At 37.9% G+C, this 19,083-nt stretch overlaps 2 protein-coding genes across 4 annotated transcripts in view; one reads left to right on the top strand and one right to left on the bottom strand.

Moving 5' to 3' along the window:
- The window catches only part of PPP2R3A (protein phosphatase 2 regulatory subunit B''alpha), a 223,888-nt gene extending 211,030 nt beyond the window's left edge, over positions 1-12,858 (top strand). For all 3 annotated transcript variants that reach the window (XM_082654434.1, XM_082654435.1, XM_082654436.1), the window contains one exon: positions 10,230-12,858. In XM_082654434.1, coding sequence (XP_082510560.1) covers positions 10,230-10,356 — 127 coding nt within the window. In that variant the 3' untranslated portion in view covers positions 10,357-12,858. The remainder of the gene's footprint in view (positions 1-10,229) is intronic.
- A 1,284-nt stretch (positions 12,859-14,142) lies between these two features.
- Positions 14,143-19,083, bottom strand: part of MSL2 (MSL complex subunit 2) — a 36,363-nt gene continuing 31,422 nt past the window's right edge. Inside the window, exon 2 of the mRNA XM_082655029.1 lies at positions 14,143-17,983. Coding sequence (XP_082511155.1) covers positions 16,392-17,983 — 1,592 coding nt within the window. The 3' untranslated portion in view covers positions 14,143-16,391. The remainder of the gene's footprint in view (positions 17,984-19,083) is intronic.

Here is a 19,083-nt window from a genome sequence, read left to right as displayed (position 1 = left end):
CACCATTAAGAAAATGAAAAAGACACACTGGGGGAAAACATTTCTAAAACATCCTGATAAAGGATTCTTCCCAGAATATATAAAGAACTTACAGCTCAATAATAAAACGACAACCTAATTTTTCAAGTGAACAAAAATTTGAATATTTAACTAAATTAGAGGTACAAACAGCAGATAGATATATGAAAAGATGCTTTACATCATTAGACATTAGGAAAATGTAAATTGAAACCACAATGAGATACACTACACAGCCACTAGAACATCTAAAATCACCAGTTGGCAATGATGTGAAGAAGCTGGAACCCTCATATATTGGACTGATGTGGATGTAAAATTATGTAGCCTCTTTAGAAATGTTTCGCAATTTCTTAAAAAGTTAAACATACATTTATCATATGAATCAGCAGTTCCACTCCTAGGAATCTACCCAAGAGAAATGTTTACCCAAGACTTGTACATGAATGTTTACAGCAGCATTATTCTTAGTAGCCCAAAACTGAAAATAATCCAAATATCCACTAAACTGGTGAATTGAGAAACAAAATATAGTATATCCATGTAATGGAGTGCTCTTCAGCAATAAAAAAAAAAAAAAGGAATGAACCATTGACAAACACAACATTGATGAATCTCAAGCCAAGTGAAAGAAGCTAGACAAAAAAGAGTATATTCCAATCTTGTCTGATTCCATTTATGTAAAATTCTAGAAAATGCATCCTAGGGACTTCCCTGGCAGTCCAGTGGTTAAGACTCCGTGCTCCCAACGCAGGGGACACAGGTTCAATCCCTGGTTGGGGAACTAAGATCCCACATGCCACACAGCACAGCCAAAATGAAAAAAAAAAAAAAAAAAGGCAGGCTTGCCAAAGGGGAAAGGGGCAGGGAGGATGGATTGGGGGGTTTGGGATAAGCAGATACACACTACCGTATGTAGGGTAGATGACCAACAAGGATTTACTGTATGGCATAGGGAGCTCCATTCAGTATCTTCTGGTGACCTATAGTGGACAAGAATCTGAAAAAGAATATATATGTATAACTGAATCACTTTGCTGTACACCTGAAGTACACAGTATTGCAAATCAACTATATTTCAATAAAAAAGAAAATATCACGATTTTTAAAAATTTTCTAAAAAATTCTAGAATGACAGAAACCAAATCAGTGGTTAGCTGGGGAGGGCAAAAGTGATTCTAAAGGGGCATGAGGAAACTTTCGTTGGGGGGGGGCAGGGGGTGGAGATTTACATGATCTTGAGGTGTTGGTTTTACAGGTATATACAAAAGTCAAAACTTATTAATTATACACTTTAAATATGAGCAATTTATTCTATGTCAAATATACCTCAATAAATAAAAGGAAAGAACTACTAATACGTGCAACAACACGGATGAATCTAAAAAATACCATTCTACATGAAAGAAGCCGGACACTAAAGACTACATATTATATGATTCCATTTATATGAAATTTCTAGAAAAGGCAAAATTATAAGCCAGAAAACAGATCAGTGGTTGCCTAGTTCCAGGATTGAGAGTACAAAGTGAATGCAAACAAGCACAGGGAGAGGAAAGGCAGATGGAGAGATGAAAGTATTCTACAATTGAATTGTGGTGATGACTGCACAATTACTAAAACACATTGAACACTTAAGATCAGTGAATTCTATGATATGTAAATTAAACTTAAATAAAACATTTGTAAAAAGCAAGCACCCAAAAAAGTTTAGCTTATTAAATTGGCAGGAATTTTTTAAGAGATGGTATGAATTCAGTACATGTTTGCATTCCTGCTGTATACTAAGCACTACTGGATATTGGTGAACACAGACAGGATCCCTGCCTTAGCAGGGAAAAACAGGCAGATACAATTAAAATAAAGTGTCTTAACTGCTCTCTCATAGAAGCAGCACATTGTAGTAACATATTGCTGGTAGAAGCAAATTGGCCCAACCTCCCTGGAAATTAATTTGACAATATGCTGTAAAAGCCTGAATTCATACGCTTTGACTCCCGATTCTAATTCTGGGTATCAATTGTAAATAATCAGAAATTTAGATAGAACTGTTCTATCCAAACAGTTGGCATTGGTCACAGGTAATTATAAAATTAAAAAATTCAAAGCAACACAAATGCACGATAATAGAATAGTTAGTTAAGTAAGTCATGGTATCTATGTGTCATATTTTGCAGACATTTAAATTATGTGTTGCACAAAAATGTAACATGGAGAAATCAGGGTTACAAACTTGTGATATAATCTCAATATTAAAAATGTGTATCTATATAAACATGCTAAATGATAAGCCTCCAAAATATTAACAGTGGTTAACTCTGGGCTGTGGGATTGCAAGTACTTTGGTTTTTTATACTGTTCTATAATTTATAATGTTTGTATAATGAACATGTACTACTTTAATAAACAGGAAGAAGTTATTTTTCTCCTTTATCTGTTTACATAGCTGATATGTATTCACTGCAGAACAGTTAGAAATGAAGATAAAAATCTTCACCTAAAATCTACCACCCAGAGATAGCCTGACTTATCATTTGGGAGTATATCCTTCTAGACATTTCTTTGCAAATAGATAAGTAATTTGTTTTATAGAAATGGAACTTTATACTACATATTGTTTTGTAACCTGATTTAGAGGAAGGAGAAAATAGAGATAGCAGGTCTAAACACTTAGAAGTTTATTAGTCTAAAAAGGAGAGAAAACAGATGGCAACTAAAGAGAATAGGTAACTGGCTCAAGCAAAAGTTTTTCTCGAGTTGTGGTAGTGCTCAAAGAAGGTGCCAGTGTGTGTGGAGGGCAGAGAGGGGAAGCAAAGGGATACAGACAGAAATACAGGTGAGGGGTCACGAGAGGAGATGCGGAGACCAGCTGTAGTGAAATTTGACCAGTGCATATGAGAGGCTTCTGCTGGACACCCATCTTCTCATGTTGTGGGAGATAAGATAAGGCCTACACAGAGCACATGTGGGTGATGAGATCTCAAGGGGAGAGGAGAAGCCTTACAACAGCCATGGCCTGTAGGGTGAGCACTAGAATGTCAACAAAGGAAAAGAAAGGCCTCTTTATTATAGTTGTTAGTAACTGACTGACATGGTTCAAAAGCAAAGCCAGACCCAGAATTCCAAGGCTACATCACCTAGGGCTTCATCTCAAGAGGAATTACAAATAAATTAGGGTGAGTTTGCCAAACAGAAATTACCAGAATCAAATATTAGAAAGGGAGGAAGCATGGTAGTGCCATGGAAAGAGCATAAGCTTAGGAGCCAGACAGATCTGGTTCTACCTCCCACTCACCAGCTGGGCAGGTTATCTGACTCCTGAGGCTAAGTTTCAGAAGATACCAGCAACCACCTTCCAAGGTGGTTGTGAGAATCAAAGATAATACATATAAACACCTGGCACATCGTAGATACCTGACAAATAATAGCTATTACTTCTCCCTGAAGGAGAAGAGATACAATATAACATCATGGTTAAAAGCACAGAATTTGGATTTAGACAAATTTAGTTGCACAGAATTTGGATTTAGACAAATTTAGTTAACTTCAAAGCCTTGCTCTATCAATCACTAGAGCAAGCCTCAGCATCCCCTATACAATGAGGATACCACCTGCCACACCAAGCTGTTTCTGGATTAAATAAGACAATGTACATAATGTATTATGCCCTTAGGCATAGTGCCTATGTAATCAATAAACGATGGCTATTATTACTACCACTTCTGTGATCTTGGCCACATTACATAACCTCTCTGAATTATAATTTAGTCAGGTATTACATTAGCATTCCACTGTCTACCTTGTTCCCTTCATTCCCAGGGCACAGAACATGGCACACAGTTGGCAACAGTAAATATCTGTTGCATGAACAACAGGACTGTACTGAGAATTAAAGATAATGTATATAACGTATCTAACAGTGTCTGGCAATGGACCTATTTGTGTTTCCACTGGAACATGGGCTCCTTCAGGGCAGAGCACCTTGTTTTATTCATCTTGTAATACCAGCACCTGGCAAACTGTTAGGGATGTAGGAGATCCTCAGCAAATGTTTACTGAGTGGCACAGAAGGCAGCAGTAACCTGGCAGCTACCCTCACTACAAGGATAACGCAGGAGCCCAAACAACTTGACCCTCCAAAATCAACTTGAAATTCTCTATCTACTTTACCATCTAACATCATAGGTCACCTCTGGGCCAAGTGCCTGTACCTCCTGATTCAAGGCTTGTACTTAGGTAATGCTTTCAATAAGCAACCTAGTAATTAAAAAATAATAAGTAATCTGGTAATGACTCCATATTTTAGTGAGGTGAAAGAGGGTAAATGGTCTCCATAAGTATGAGTTTGCAAACATTGTGAAGTATCCCATCTAGCATCAAAGTAATGAACGGTCATAGGGGAAGCCAGGGTACCAGTTACATATACCTAGTCAACTAAATGACCATGACTATGTGTCACCTATATGAAGACAACAGGTTATGACACCAAACTTATAGTTAACATTCTTATGGTTTCTGCAATAAAGTTTAAAACTCCACAGAAACTGTGAAAAGCAGGCTAAAGGGTCCTCTATGTTGCTATCTTAAGAAAACGCAGCCTGTAATAATTAGAAACAAGATTCTCTGCCAATCTGACAAATACTTGATTACTTCAGATTTTTAGTTAAGAATCTTTTACATTATCTCAAAAATACTTTCTTACCGGATATTCTGGTGTTTCACCAACAGCTTTACATTTGATTAACTTAAACACAATTTTCTTTTTCATTCTGAGAGTCATTATCTGATTAGTAGAGAAAGATAAGCTTACTGCAGAAAAATTGCAAAATATAAAGAGATTAAAATCATCCTCGGTTCAGTCATCCAGAGGTAACCATTATTTATACCTTGGTATATTTCTTTTTGATGCTTAATGTTACTAGTGTATTCAAAAACATGACTTTTAATGCTTCAGAGTATTCTCTCAAGCAATAACACATCCATTTTCCCTATCATCGGGACATTTAGATAATTTAAGAACTGTTTTCTACTGAATGTTTTTAAAGGTGGATTTCTCCTTTATACTAAATATAAACATGTACTGACTTACACCTTGTATGAGATCTACATTTACTTCATTCAGCACTGGAAAATAAGACACTGTAGGCAAAGAAGGCCCGTCAGAAACCCACTGGAGCAGTCCTCCAGGAATGTATGCTATTGAGAGTCAAGTCTGGGGTAAGGGGCTGTATGGAGCCCGGCTGTCCTGAGTGAGGTGGGAGAATTTAGCAGAAGAGCAGGGATCGTGGCGGGTGGGGTACGTGTGTGTATACATTGGGGCATGAGTTATAATCTTACAAGTCCAATAGTTCTGAGTCATTATTTTATAATCTAAAATTTATTCTAAAATTTTTATACTATCTACATCCAAAATAAATAAGAATTAATAACTGATGACTCATGACCCTAGAACTGCAAGAGATCCTCAGCCATCAAAAATGTAGTATCAGGACTTCCCTGGTGGTCCAGTGGTAAAGAATCCGCTTTCCAATGCAGGGGACGCGGGTTTGATCCCTGGTCGGGAACTAAGATCCCACATGCTGCGGGGCAACTAATCCCACGCGCCACAACTACTGAGCTCGCGTGCCTCAACAAGAGAGCCCACACGCCCTGGAGCCCACATGCCACAACTAGAGAGAGGAAACCCGGGTGCCACAACGAAGAGCCCACACCTCAATGAAAGATCCCGCACGAAGACCCCACGTGCCGCAACTAAGACCTGACGCAACCAAAAATAAAGAAAAAAATGAAGTAGGATCAACTTTCTGAGGCAGGAAAGGAGGTGGTACATATTAAGAAATTTTAACAAAAGTTGAAGCAAAAGATTTTCTATAATAGTTACTGAATGGGTCAATAAGGAAATTCTCTGAACCAAATATCTAACTTCTAAAGTATTGATATTTCAGGTAATCCATTTTATATAAATGACTTAGGTTATCTGTTCTTAAAAGTATAAAGGTAAAATTCATCCACTCCTATTTCTAAAGTGTTATAGACTCCAATTCAGAGAACTATTTAACAGTTTATTTTATACATATAGCCAGCATATATCTTAGATTTCCTCAGATAAGCCCTGAATCAAATACTCTATCCCTTTGCCCCTGTAGTCAGAATCCCAGAAGTGGAATCAAACCACAACTCCCAGACAACACCCTGAAACTGCATACAAATTCTTTGTCAGACCACATATGTGCCAGTCATTATTTCTGCTCATTCCAGCTATTATACTTCCATCCCAGGAATCTGCAGAACTAGTCCTAATACTTTTGCCCAGAAATTGCTCATCTGAAAGGGGAAACTTACTTAGGGAAACAGGTTTCTAAAGGCTATCATATTGCTAGCAAAAATATGATATTTGATATTTTGCAAATTGCAAAAGTATATGAACCATCATTTTCCCTTATGCTAACTATGAAGTTACTAGTAGTTGCTACTATGTTACTACTAAGTTAAAGAATTTGTTCTCAATTTGATATCTAGGGTTTCTTAGTGAACTGTTTGTGAACTCTATGAGTTCTGCTTTAAAGCTCTGACCACTCTACTCATTTAAAAATGGCCAATTAACAGAGAATACCTCATAAAATAATTTCATTTGAGCCCAGAGGAATCCCAGTGACCTACGAGTAAACCTGGAATTGGTCATTTAGAAGGAATCAGTAAACATTCTCTCTCCCTCAGGAATTCCTGGAGAGCAGGATAAAGATTAAGGCTCTTGCAGTTCTGACTTTAGTGACTTCAAGGTCACTAAAGTGACCTTGCACCCTCACCATTTTACTGACTCCAGCCTTCCCCAACAACTCAACACACAGTTTTACAAAAGCATTAGGACATCATTTTTCATTCAACAGTACATTTTAAGCACCTAGCACCAGGCACTAGACTATATAGCCCAAGAAAATTAGTGAGTTATAAAATGGACACTTTACAGTTGAGTAGGGATGACATTTATTTAATTATACAGTTATGAAAGAAATAAACAGGGTAAACCGATAATGGAGAGAGGCTTGCAACTTAGGATGCTGAGGGAAGAAGAATCTCCTAGGGAGGTGATGAGAACCTAAAATTTGAGAAGGAAAGTTATGCAAAAAGCAGGGAGCAAAAATGTTCTAGGCAGAGGGAAAAATATAAGCAATGGCTCTGAGGCAGGAAACTGTGTTGAGGACATTTTAAAAGGCCAGTGTAGCTGGAGTATAGTGAGCAACAGAGGGAAATGTGGCTGGAAAGATTAGCAGGGGCCATATCATGCAGGGCCTAGGGGAGAAACTGAAAAAAGTTAAACAAGGTAGTAGTGTAACCCCACTTGCGTTTTTTGAAGATTACTCTGCTACATTGGTAGAGGGGCAATAGAGGCAGGAAGACAAATAAGGAGGCCATTACAGACATCTAAATAAGAGATGGTGGAAGCTCAGGCACTGGGAATCAAGAACCTTTTAAATGACATCTCAGATTAAAAGATGAGCACAAGTTAACCAAAGGGGGAAGGGCACTGCAGGCCACTGAAAAACAGGTATTGTACCGTGGCATTAGGTCCCAAGACCTATTCCGACACTGTAAACAGTCTGGTATGGCAAAAGCAAAGGGTATGTGATAGAAGCGAAGGCAAGAAGACCAAGTGTTAGAAAACTATTGCAATAATCCAAGCAAGAAAGTATAGCATCCTGAACTAAATCAGCGGCAATGGAGAGGAAGCAGCAGGACTGCATCCATGTGGTATTGAAAGTGGTAGGAGAGAGTGGCTGGATTTGAAGAGGGAAGGGGAAAGGCAGGAAGAGGAGCTTGGAATAACAAGGTTTATGGCTTTGAGTAGGTAGATTATGGTGCTATTTGCTAAAATAGGGAGAACCAGGGGTATGGGAAGGACGAGTCCAGGTTTGTACACGCTGCCATATGGGAAGAGCCACATAATAGACAGCTGGATATGTGGCAGTCTCCAACTTAGAAAGAGGCTGAGGCTAGACATGTACATTTAGAAACCACAGGTGAACAAGTGGTGGATAAAGCCATAGAATGACTGATTGCTCAGGGAAGTACAAAATGAGAAGAGCTTAGTCCAGGATGCTGGGATGCACTAACCGTAATGGGGCAAGAGTTAGAGCAGGGTTTCTCAACAACAGCACTGATATTTTAAGCTGGGTAATTCTGTTGTGAGGCACTTTCTGTCACACTGTAAGATGTTTAGCAACACACCTGGACTCTACCCACTAGATGCCAATAGGACCTACCCAGTTGGGACAATCAAATATGGCTCCAGACACTGCCAAAAGCCCCCCGGAGTGGGGGGAAGCACCGCCAGCTGAGAACTACTGAGTTAGGGTAAAAGGACTCACCAGGGCACTGACAAGAGGTTCTGAATGAGCTCCCTCCAACTTAAGATTCCTCCAAAGTCTCTGTGTATATTACTGCTCTTGGTGCCTTGAAAGTACAAAAGAAATGCAGGTGACATTCTACTACATCCAACCCACAAAGCATTGGAATACTTTTAGGTACTAGATTGGATCAAATCCATTGCTGGAAATCCCATTTCTGTATGAGGCTACAGTGGGGGAAAAATACATACTCTTTTGTAAAAGATTTTTTATTCACAAATTACAAAAAAAAATTGTGACCCTGCCCCCCAGTATAGGATGAGGTGTCACCATCCTGCTTCAGTAAGCCCCAGCACTTCTCCATCACGAGAATAATATGTGATATTTTCCAAGAGTTTATGATGTGTAGGCCCTCTCACCTAATCTCTTTTCAACCCTTATAAGGGGTAGGAACTGCTATTAGTCGAGGAGGCTGATGCAGGGGGGTTAAGTTACATGCCCAAAGTCATATTAAGTGACCTGAGATTAGAACTCAACTTCCAAAGTCCATGCTCTAAGGCTAAACCACTTAGCCACTATTCCAGATGACCTCCATTAGGCTACAAGCTTTGTGAGGAAGGGGCTGGTCGGTCTTTTTCACCATTGTATCCCTAGCATTTGGCTCATGCTTAGCAACAGGAGCTCAAATAGTTACTGTGAATGAGTCTCAGTTCAGACTTCACTCTTTAATTCATTCCCAGATCTGCATTGAGAGCTCACAGACAGCAAGTTAGGTTACCAAAAGGAAGAAAATGCCTTCCATTCTGACAGGAAATAAGCAGCCAGTGTCTGACACTGCATTTCTAGAATTAACTTTTCTTTGAGAGTTTTTCCGCCCAGAAATGAAGCCTCTACCATCAACCCTGCTTCAATTGCATTAAAGCAAACTTACTCTCCTTATTGCCTCCTTATTCAACATACACCATAACTGGCGTATAACTATTGAGGCCTCAAGGAGATGGGAGAGGAGTAGAAACAGAAATTAAGTATGGAATATTTTTGCAAAATGACAGTTAAGTAATTTCTGACAGGATCATAAATGGTACTCAGGGCAACGTTTTCCAAACATCAGATAAGCTTTTTAATAAAAATGTAATATTCTCTACTCTCTATGAATAGGTGCCACCTACTAGGTATTCCTGCCTCAGCATATTTTTCATCACCAGGCAGTCTTGGAACCTTTTTTAATAAAAGGACTATATATCCAGAAATTTCTGCACAGATGAAGCAGCCATCATTCTGAGATAAAATATTTTGTCATCCCTACCTGGAATAGCCAGGAGGGGTGGCCTGGAGGATATGGAACTCAGGAAATACAAGTAACCTCTAAAGAGGGAATATGCTGTGGAGTTCTGCAAAGAATGGAGGGAAACCCATGAGTGGACTTTAATCTGCTCTATGTACACACAGATATACATCTTCAACGTACTTCTTGGAAGCCATGGAAGCTATAAAACTGTTTGAGAGAAAGTTCCCCACTCCGCATGGAAGCCACCAATGAAAGCATTCATGTAAAATTCATACTTTCCAGACCTCATACCCTCCCTAACCTAGCTTCATCCATAATGCTCTCATTCCCATCAAAGCCTCTAGGGAAGGCTTGATTCAGCCCGTTTTCAACGTAAGTAACAGGGAAGGGAGAAGAATGTGTTTTCTGTTCCAGAGCACTGTCCCCTCCAGGGTGGCTCAGTTGTTCACAGCTACCATTTAGCAACTCAGGGTATTTCTGCTAGCTGGTCTTGTCTCTAGTTTGCTATACTGACTTCTACCCAAACATTAAAACTTTCTTTTAAAAAAATCAGTAACTCACTTTTGCTGTTCTTTCAGCTCCTTTGAAGATTATGAAACAGAGGAACCTGCCTCTCCCTCTGAAATTGGAAACAAAGGCAATAAAATAGTGACCTCAAGCCTTTCAGAGAAATGTGGAAAGCTTCAGTCGGTGGATGAAGAATAGCTGCCAATGTCTACATGAAAGGGAGATACGTATTTTAAATGTTTTTTTCTTGTGAAGAGATGCTGTAGTTTGCATATTGCTTTTTAAAGGCTTTGATTTCTGCAAGTGCGTTATCTGCAGCACTAGGAATTTTTTTAACGTTTTTGAGCAATAGCTCTGGATACACATACCCAGTTTGGGAGACTCCTCCAATTTGCCTCAAACCTCTTACAGAGCTTTTCCTCAGAAGCAAGTAAGATATACATCACCTTCCAACGTCTGTGAATCAGCACTCTTCACCCCTGAATGTACCAAGGATCTCTTGGGGACAGTGCCAAGCACAGTTCTCTGCACAAAAGCAGGAGTTGCCTCTGTTGTCCAGCATCCCTGAGGCCCATCAGGGCTCCTATGGAGCCCAGAAGAAGCCTTCACTTGCAGAAAACTTGAGTCAAAAAATTCTGGAACTTGAAAAAGCAGTCAGGGCCTCCAGAACTGAATTAGCCCTGGTAATAAAAGCACTGCCAAAACATCTCAGAGACTTCTTTTAATTGTATGTGTACTGGAGTTCAAAGATCTTGAACTTAATCTAATTTCACAATGACCTGCCAAACTGCTAGTCACTTTACATCCTCAGGTATTGTAACCACTGGGCCTTCCAACCTTGCTGGCAAGCTCTAAATAATCCCTCCCCATCCTGACTGTGGATCTTATATAAAATCTGAAGAAAAACTTGTTAACTGAAGACACGTACAGAATATGACTCACACTTGGGGGGGGGGGAAGTTTCCTTTTAACTCATCTAACATTTGTAGAGAATTATTGAGTGATTAATCTAAAAATTAGTTGATGTCCCATCTATACTTCATATCAGAAGACCTACTTGAAGACTTAAATAATTATATATGAAAATTCTTACTAGACATATTCATCACTAAATATTAGACTAGGCCAACAGTAAAGGCCTCAATCTAAACATTATTCCTTAACTTCATGTTGAAAAGAAACTATTTCAAATATTGCATCCACTTCAGTATTTATCACAAAAATGGAAGAAAACAGTGATGCCACCCATAAAGGAAAGCAACTTCATGTTTACTATAGTGGTAGATGTGGTCAACACAGAATACATTTTTCAGCAAGCCACAATGCAGCCAAGCCCCGCAATACTGTTGAAGATAAAATTGAAAATAAACTATTAAAAAGGATGGAAATTTGACACTATAAAAGAAACCCCCAAGAAACTTTTTAATATCCACTTCTGTCAAAGTCATCAAGTTTTCTCCTGGATTTTTTGTTTTAACCTCAAGTCCTAAATGTCAGAGTAGCTTCCTTTGCACCCCACATTGGTTCCCTTGCTGGTGTGATGGCCAGACTTTGAAACAATCAAACCTTGGGCTGTGGTAGGCAAAAAGTGGAGAAAAGGAGAATTTAGGAAATGCACCATCAACTAGTGTAGTTATTAATAGAGTTAGCAATCCTTCCTGTCAGTATCCTCCCAGTTTCCTGTTATTTTACCTTCATGATCAGAACTGACCTTCCATTTAACTATTACAGAAAGTATTAAAAGTTAGTTTCTAACAGTTCACAAAGAATAAATAAAAGCTTAAAAGTGACTAAATTTTTTGGAAACACTACAAAAAATAATCTAAACACACTGGTAAATTATTAGGATTAAAAGTGTTTATGTGGTACATGAAATTTACCGTCTATCCCATCCAACCTTTACCAGGGAACAAAAGCAACTTTACATTTTCAGATAAAAATGCTAAAAAGGTAAATTTTGTTAGAAGCCAGATATGGTTTAAAGGTTTTATTAGCCATAATGATCTAAACTATTTCTAAGACTCAGCAAAAATTCAGTTTTCCAATATACATTTGATTTTGGTTTTTTTACTACATAGCTGTACTTGACCTTGTTTCTACTTACTGAAGTCCTCTTTCACTTTGGTCAATAACTGGTTTCAAAAGTCTACAGTTATTATAAAAGTACAGCTAACAATATCATTCCACTTAAGATAGTGCTTTTAATTTAGGTTACCCAAAGTATCACATTTTCAGACATAAGAATGTGTTTCACTGTACTCCCTTCTTAGTATTGAATGTAAGAAATGTGAATTCTGAGGAACTAAGATGATAGTATATATTTGACTTTCTGGTAAAGATCATGCAGAATATAATCATTACTGCCCAACTGGAAATTTCAAGTTATTACAATATCCAAGACTCTTGATAAAAGTTAAATTGAGGGTATGATCTTAATGCTAGTCAATGAAAAATGAGTTTCATAGCATAACATTGCCAAGGTAATCAAACTAATGAAATTCTGTATATTTTCCCTGCATCTTATCTATGTCATTGTGTACTGTTCAAAGTGTTTATAAAACTCTAGATTGATCAAATGAGAGAAGTCATTTGCTCAACTTTTGGAAATGTTATGGTGTGTTTGGGTGGAGAAGCCTGCATGATTTAACTTTTGTTTTTGTTTTTCCCTTTTTGCAAAACTAAATAAAGTTGTCAAATATGAACTAAGATAATCACTACACACTTTTGGTTTTAATCACACTTGCAATTCATTTTTATGTTTGAAAGAGTAGCATTAGAAACAAACTTGAGTTTCAAAGAGAATAACTCTTTGAACCCCTGGGAAAACTTTATAAAGAAAGAAGATCTGGGGGCTTCCCTGGTGGCGCAGTGGTTGAGAGTCTGCCTGCCAATGCAGGGGACACAGGTTCGAGCCCTGGTTTGGGAGGATCCCACATGCCGCGGAGCGGCTGGGCCCGTGAGCCACAATTACTGAGCCTGCGTGTCTGGAGCCTGTGCTCCGCAACGGGAGAGGCCGCGATAGTGAGAGGCCCGCGCACCGTGATGAAGAATGGCCCCCACTTGCCACAACTAGAGAAGGCCCTCGCGCAGAAACGAAGACCCAACACAGCTATAAATAAATAAAATTTAAAAAAAAAATTCACTTTAAGAAAGATCTGGAAGGATAACACCTCATAATGAAAAGTGATTTCCTCTGGGGATAGGAATTTGGGTTTGGAAGTGAGAAGTTCACAGGGATCAAAGGAGACTTTAAGCCTTATATATAGTATATTCTTTTAAAAGAATGTGTAATTGTTATCTGGATACCTAAAACTTAATTTTTTTAAAATAAGGGAGAAAAATTAAAGTACCATCCACACATTAGATTCCCATTCTATACTTTGAACTTAGTATTTTCTAAAGCATTTTATATTTGTTGCCTATGATACGGGAAAAGAAATTTTACTTTTCATCGGTTGTTAAACTTTCACTTTTCTTCAGCGAGGTCACCAACGAGTTATTTTAAGAAAACTAAGAACACAGTGAAGGAATTCTTTATCCTAGAACTGTATTACATCTCTGCTTAGAGATGTAGACCTATGGAAACTAATCAAAAAGATTAGCTCTAAAACTGTCAGCTTTAAAACTTCTGTCACCTAAGGTGAAAGATCATTGGATCATTTATGGTAATTACAAGGACTCAAAAGAACAAGTGAAGATGAGTCATATTAAATGCTGTTATTGTTTTGGTGGTTTTAAATCCTGTTGAAGTAAATCCAGTTACTTCAGTAATAATTTCTCAATCATCCCTTGTTAGCCATTGGTCAGCATTCCTAAAATAACTCACGGTATAAAGAAAAACAACGCAAAAATCAAGGCACTGTAATTAATACTCTTCCCCAAATGCATATAATACAGGCCATTCAGAGCGTGCTATCCCAAACTCCTCAGTATTCTACAACATAGAATTACAAAACTAACATTTATTGATAGATTTAAGGTGTAATACAGGTTTCCAAAAGTGTGGCAGTGAGAATACCAGCATAAAAAAGAGAAACTTGTGCTAAAAAAAACCTGAATTCATCATTGGCAATATTACATAACAATCAAGGCCCTCACATACTAATGATTTTCACTTTATCTATATTGCCAACCTCCCATGCATCAAAAAACACAAAACTAAGATTATCAAACTTGGGAATCAATAAAGTACTCAAGGAATTTTAAAATCATAATATTAGGAAAATTTGGGAGATTTGCAAAATTTATCCTAATCATCCATGTGTACAATCTCATTTCTAGTCATTTTTGCAGTGATCATTAGTGAATAAAGAACAGATTTACAAGTTTATATAGCAGGGCATCTGCGTCCAACACAAAATTGTTACAAACTTTAGGCAAATACATGTTTCATAAGACACTGCTAACACTTAGAGGAATTAAATAAAATTCCGAAACTTGGAAAGCAAATAAAGACAAGACAACTAAGAAGCATTTTCCACCATTTACTCTTGTTATCAAAAATAGTTCAACTCTTCTCGCAAAACAAAAACAAAATAGTACATACTGGACACATACATCACATTTTTCTTCCTATGGCTTTAGCCCACCCCCACCCACCAAAAGAGACAAAAAAAAAAAAAAAAACCCAACAACAACAACAAAAACAACTCTACCTGACCACATTCACAGAAAATGACACCAGGATACACTACAAAACAGAAGGTGTCATCTGCTCTGTGTCCAAAGGTTTCTTCTCCATGTCTTGTACTAGGTGAGTAACCATCATTGAACATGCTGTGTGCCAAATCAAAACATAACTTCAACATATGTCAGATCTCAGGAGAGGTGGTGAACGTAGTAGAAACTGAAAATTTTCCAGCAGTATTTTTCTTTAAATAAGCACTGTCAAAGCAGCAACTCTTCTTTTAAATCATAAGGTCATTTCTTTACAACCTAGTCAGTCCTTGTTTTATTTGGGCTGTGCTCTTTCAAGCAACTGACTAGATTTCCCTTCAACAGAATGTTGTGACTCACTTATCTCCCCCATAAAAATTACAGGAAAGAAGTGCATTTAAACTGAAACATAGTTTGTGCTTTACATGCAAAAGAGTATTCTAAAGAATATCCTCCTAGCTTCAAACCCAACTAAACGCACAGGCTTCATAAAAAGGCATTTTTATTAGGCCTCTATAAAGAAGTCTCCACAATGAATAGCACCCTAAAAAAAAAAAAAAAAAGGAAAGAAAGAAAAAAGCACATTCAAAATAAAGTCTGTGGCAAACAGAGGAAACGAAAATCACTTTGAAGTGGCCAATGGCAATAGGTATAATGCATAAATCTGAGTAACTTTTGGAGCATTATTCTAAAATTATTTTAAATAAATCCCAATTTCTAAATAAAACATTTAAATAATTTTTTAAAAATTTCTGTCACATACCATAGTCTAAATTCAATTACCTTCAGAATAGAACTGTTCTTCTCCACTTCATTTATCTTATTAGAACATTGCTCAAAGTGAAGGATTTTTTTCCCTAGAAATGAGTCAGACTTAACTAAAAATGGGGATCAACTCAGAAGAGTTTTGTGGCATAAACAGCTAAAAACATCTGCAGTCTGACAGAATTTCAGTTTGTTCACTTTTAAAAGACAGATTTCTTCAACATTCTAATGAGGGGCAATTTTTCTTTCATAATACTGCTGATTTAAGAACTGCTACATACACCAGTAGCCAATTTTCATGATTAGAAATGGTATTATGTCAGCACAAAGGTTGAGCTGGACACATCAGCTTTTCAACAGGAGAAACATCAATGGCATCTGAAGGTAGCACTGAGTCTCCTGAACAAACTAATGGTTACTTTTTCACAAAATATGAGCACAATCTTTATGGACTGACTAGATACCACTTCCTTACATTTAATCATAAACTTTGATTATGCACAAAGCATGACCATAAACAGTGAGGTTAATGTTATTTTCCTTGCCAAAGTTCGTTTTGTATAAATCAGTTGCATCAGCATTTGTTCTCAAACTATGAGGTTCTGTAAGAACTAAGGACATATAGTTGTAGGGTTACTCCTCCATTATCTGCAAACTATTTCCCCGACACTAACACATATAACTTAGCAATGAAAACACTTGATACAAGTGATCTATATGCAGGAGCTCCGGCAAGTTAAACCAACAAAACCATAGCTGCCGTAAAACTGTAGCTATTTCCCTACCAGAGGTAGGTTTAAAGACCCACTGATTTAACAGTCGAATCTCATGTCTATAGCTTCATCCAAACTTTTATCATCATGTGTACTGGCAGCTAAAAACGTTGTTACTGGGGACCCTGTGACATTAATTACACTGGTGCTGGTACTAGCATTGCGCACAGCAATGCTAGTCACGTTAATGCCCAAAGTGAGCCTGGTCTGCTCCAAGGCCTTTTCTGGCACAGCAAATGCCTCCAGCTTCTTCTCCCCATTGGCCATATAGGAGTTTTGGCAGCCACGACATATACAATCTAAGCAGGCTTTGCGGTTAGAGTAGCAAGGGCAGCGTTGGCCGCGGCATGTAAGAACACTTGGATTTTGAGTAGCACGCCCACATTTACACCCTTTCTTTTCCTGGGGTTTTTTATACACAGTCTTGGTAGGACTTCCTGGCATAAAATGATGACTAGGAATCTTTTCCTTTACTGTTTTGTCTTTTTTAAGAATACCTGGCTTGGTTTTAGAGTGAGATTTCTTGGATCCATGTTCATGACTCTTTTTCATGCTTTTAGCAGATAAAAGTACAGTTTTGCTGATTTTGGGTGTTGTGCCTCCATTGGGAACAGTTGCTATAGGTTGAAGAGAAATTTTGCTCTCCCGTTTCACTGTCACAGGAGCAGATGCCCCCAGTGTTGGGCCTCGGATAATGGTAGAAATTGGAAGTGGCTGAACTTTCTCACTGTCGCTTTCTGATCTGGATCGTTTTCTATTCAATTTTGCTACCTTCGGAGTTGCTGCTGTACATGATAACCCATGAAGTGCAGGACTGGTGGACATAAAAACATTATGGCTAAGAGACTGGGAAGAAAGCTGCAGAAAAGGTCCATTGGATACAGTGGCTTCCAAGTTGGGCTGCAAATTAGGGCAACAGACTTCTGTGTTTGAAACAGTTTCTAAGCTGCGGAGTACTTCCTCAACACTCAGTAACAAAGAGTCACCAGGTTTTATATCTTCACTGAAACTGCAAATATCAATGCCTGTGGAGCATAAGTCAGTGGCTACCGTGTCACAGACAGGTGGCAAACTGTCAGACAGATCCTCAGTTTTTATGTCAACAGTGTTACATACATCAATTGTATTTGAATGTTCAGGTGAAGGAATATTTATACCAAATCTATCTATTGAAAGCCCATTATAAGTAGGCAAACCATTGATAACAGAACTGCCAATAGCAATGCTGAGGGTGCTTTCAGATACTGGAGATAAACTAGCTTGAGGATCAGTTGTGGGTTCTGAGGTCGAAGGTAAAGGGGAATGTGTCAAACACAAAGTAAAGGATGAATCTGAGGGTTTTTCCGTCTCCTCACAAAACAATGATCCATCATTAAGCAAAGCCAAAATATCAGAAGAACAGTCGACTGCTTCTATTATATCCCGTGCCAATGTAGTCTGTGTTATATATTCACAGAGTTTTTTGTAGCAGTTCACTAGGATGCTTAACTGCTTGTTTTCCTCAAACTGCTCATAGTCTTTGCACCAGCTACATGAAGGCTTCATCATCATTTTCTTGCCTTTACAACTTTTGCAGACATAGTGTTGGCAGGTGGAGTTGGTGGGTGCAATAGGATCTTGTAGCAAATGTCCTAAGAAGGAAAAAGGAGGAAAGCAAAGATTTTAGTAAAATAAATTTATAATTTCATATACTGAAGTTGAGATTATAAGTAATCTATTAAAGTTAAGATGGATTAAACTCACCAGACCAGATAACAAAACATGTAACTTACAGGAAACAGAAAAATACTCAATAGCTCACTTCACTTCCATGCCATATTCCCCATTCCTTTATCTCAAACAGAATCTTCCTCAGTCTGCGTTTCTCCCCCAAATCAGTATGTTCTGGTCCACTTTCATATTCTCTTCTCCAAAGGCTAGAAAGAGGTGGTGATCAGTCACTAAAAGCACAAACTAGGCTTAAAACTCTTGGGACCTCAACCTAACCCAACTGTTGGTAATGCCACAACATACTGAGCACAGTCATACTGTTTATTTTGTGTTAGACATGGGAAAAAGATAAGAGCAAGAGAGAGTTAGTCCCTGTCCCCATTAAACATCCTTTGAGGGCACTAATCATTCAGTACAATGGCATCTTCACAGAAAAAAGTACAATTTCAAACCATTTCATTGTATATACCAGTCATAAACTAAGAGAAGACCAAAATATAGTTATGATGGAAAAGAACTATATTCATTTATTAAAAAAGGAAATATTACTAAATTCTTTTATAGAAAATCAAAATACAATGACAATGGAAAGAAGTGTTTAAATGTAGTTAAAAAAAAAAAACAGAGTATAATACTGGGCTCAAAGTCTTCTGACAGAATACACAATGACCGTGGTCATGAACCACAAGTATCCAAAGTATAGCAATATAGTATAAAAGTGAAAGTGATCCCCCAACTTGATATAACTCCTAAACTATAAATGATCTATACATATGAATTAAAAAGGAGAAAACAACTAGCTCCCCAAAGAAGCAACTGCTCATTGGTTCCCAATTCAGGACAAATAGTAATTAACTCAAAGCAGCACCTGTTTTCTTATATACATTACATAATTTAAGACTGGGACAGAAAGTACTTCTGGTTATAGCTAGTGAAATCAGCAAACCCTCTCCCTTAAAAGCAACTATAAACCTGAAAATTTTTGACAAAGAGTCGTTTTCACAGCCAAAGACATAAAACC

The sequence above is a fragment of the Grampus griseus genome (assembly GCF_964374135.1).
Source record: "Grampus griseus genome assembly, chromosome: 5".
Classification (NCBI taxonomy): Eukaryota; Metazoa; Chordata; class Mammalia; order Artiodactyla; family Delphinidae; genus Grampus; species Grampus griseus.
Note: the sequence above shows the minus strand (reverse complement) of the source record. Positions and strands in the feature narration are given on the sequence as shown.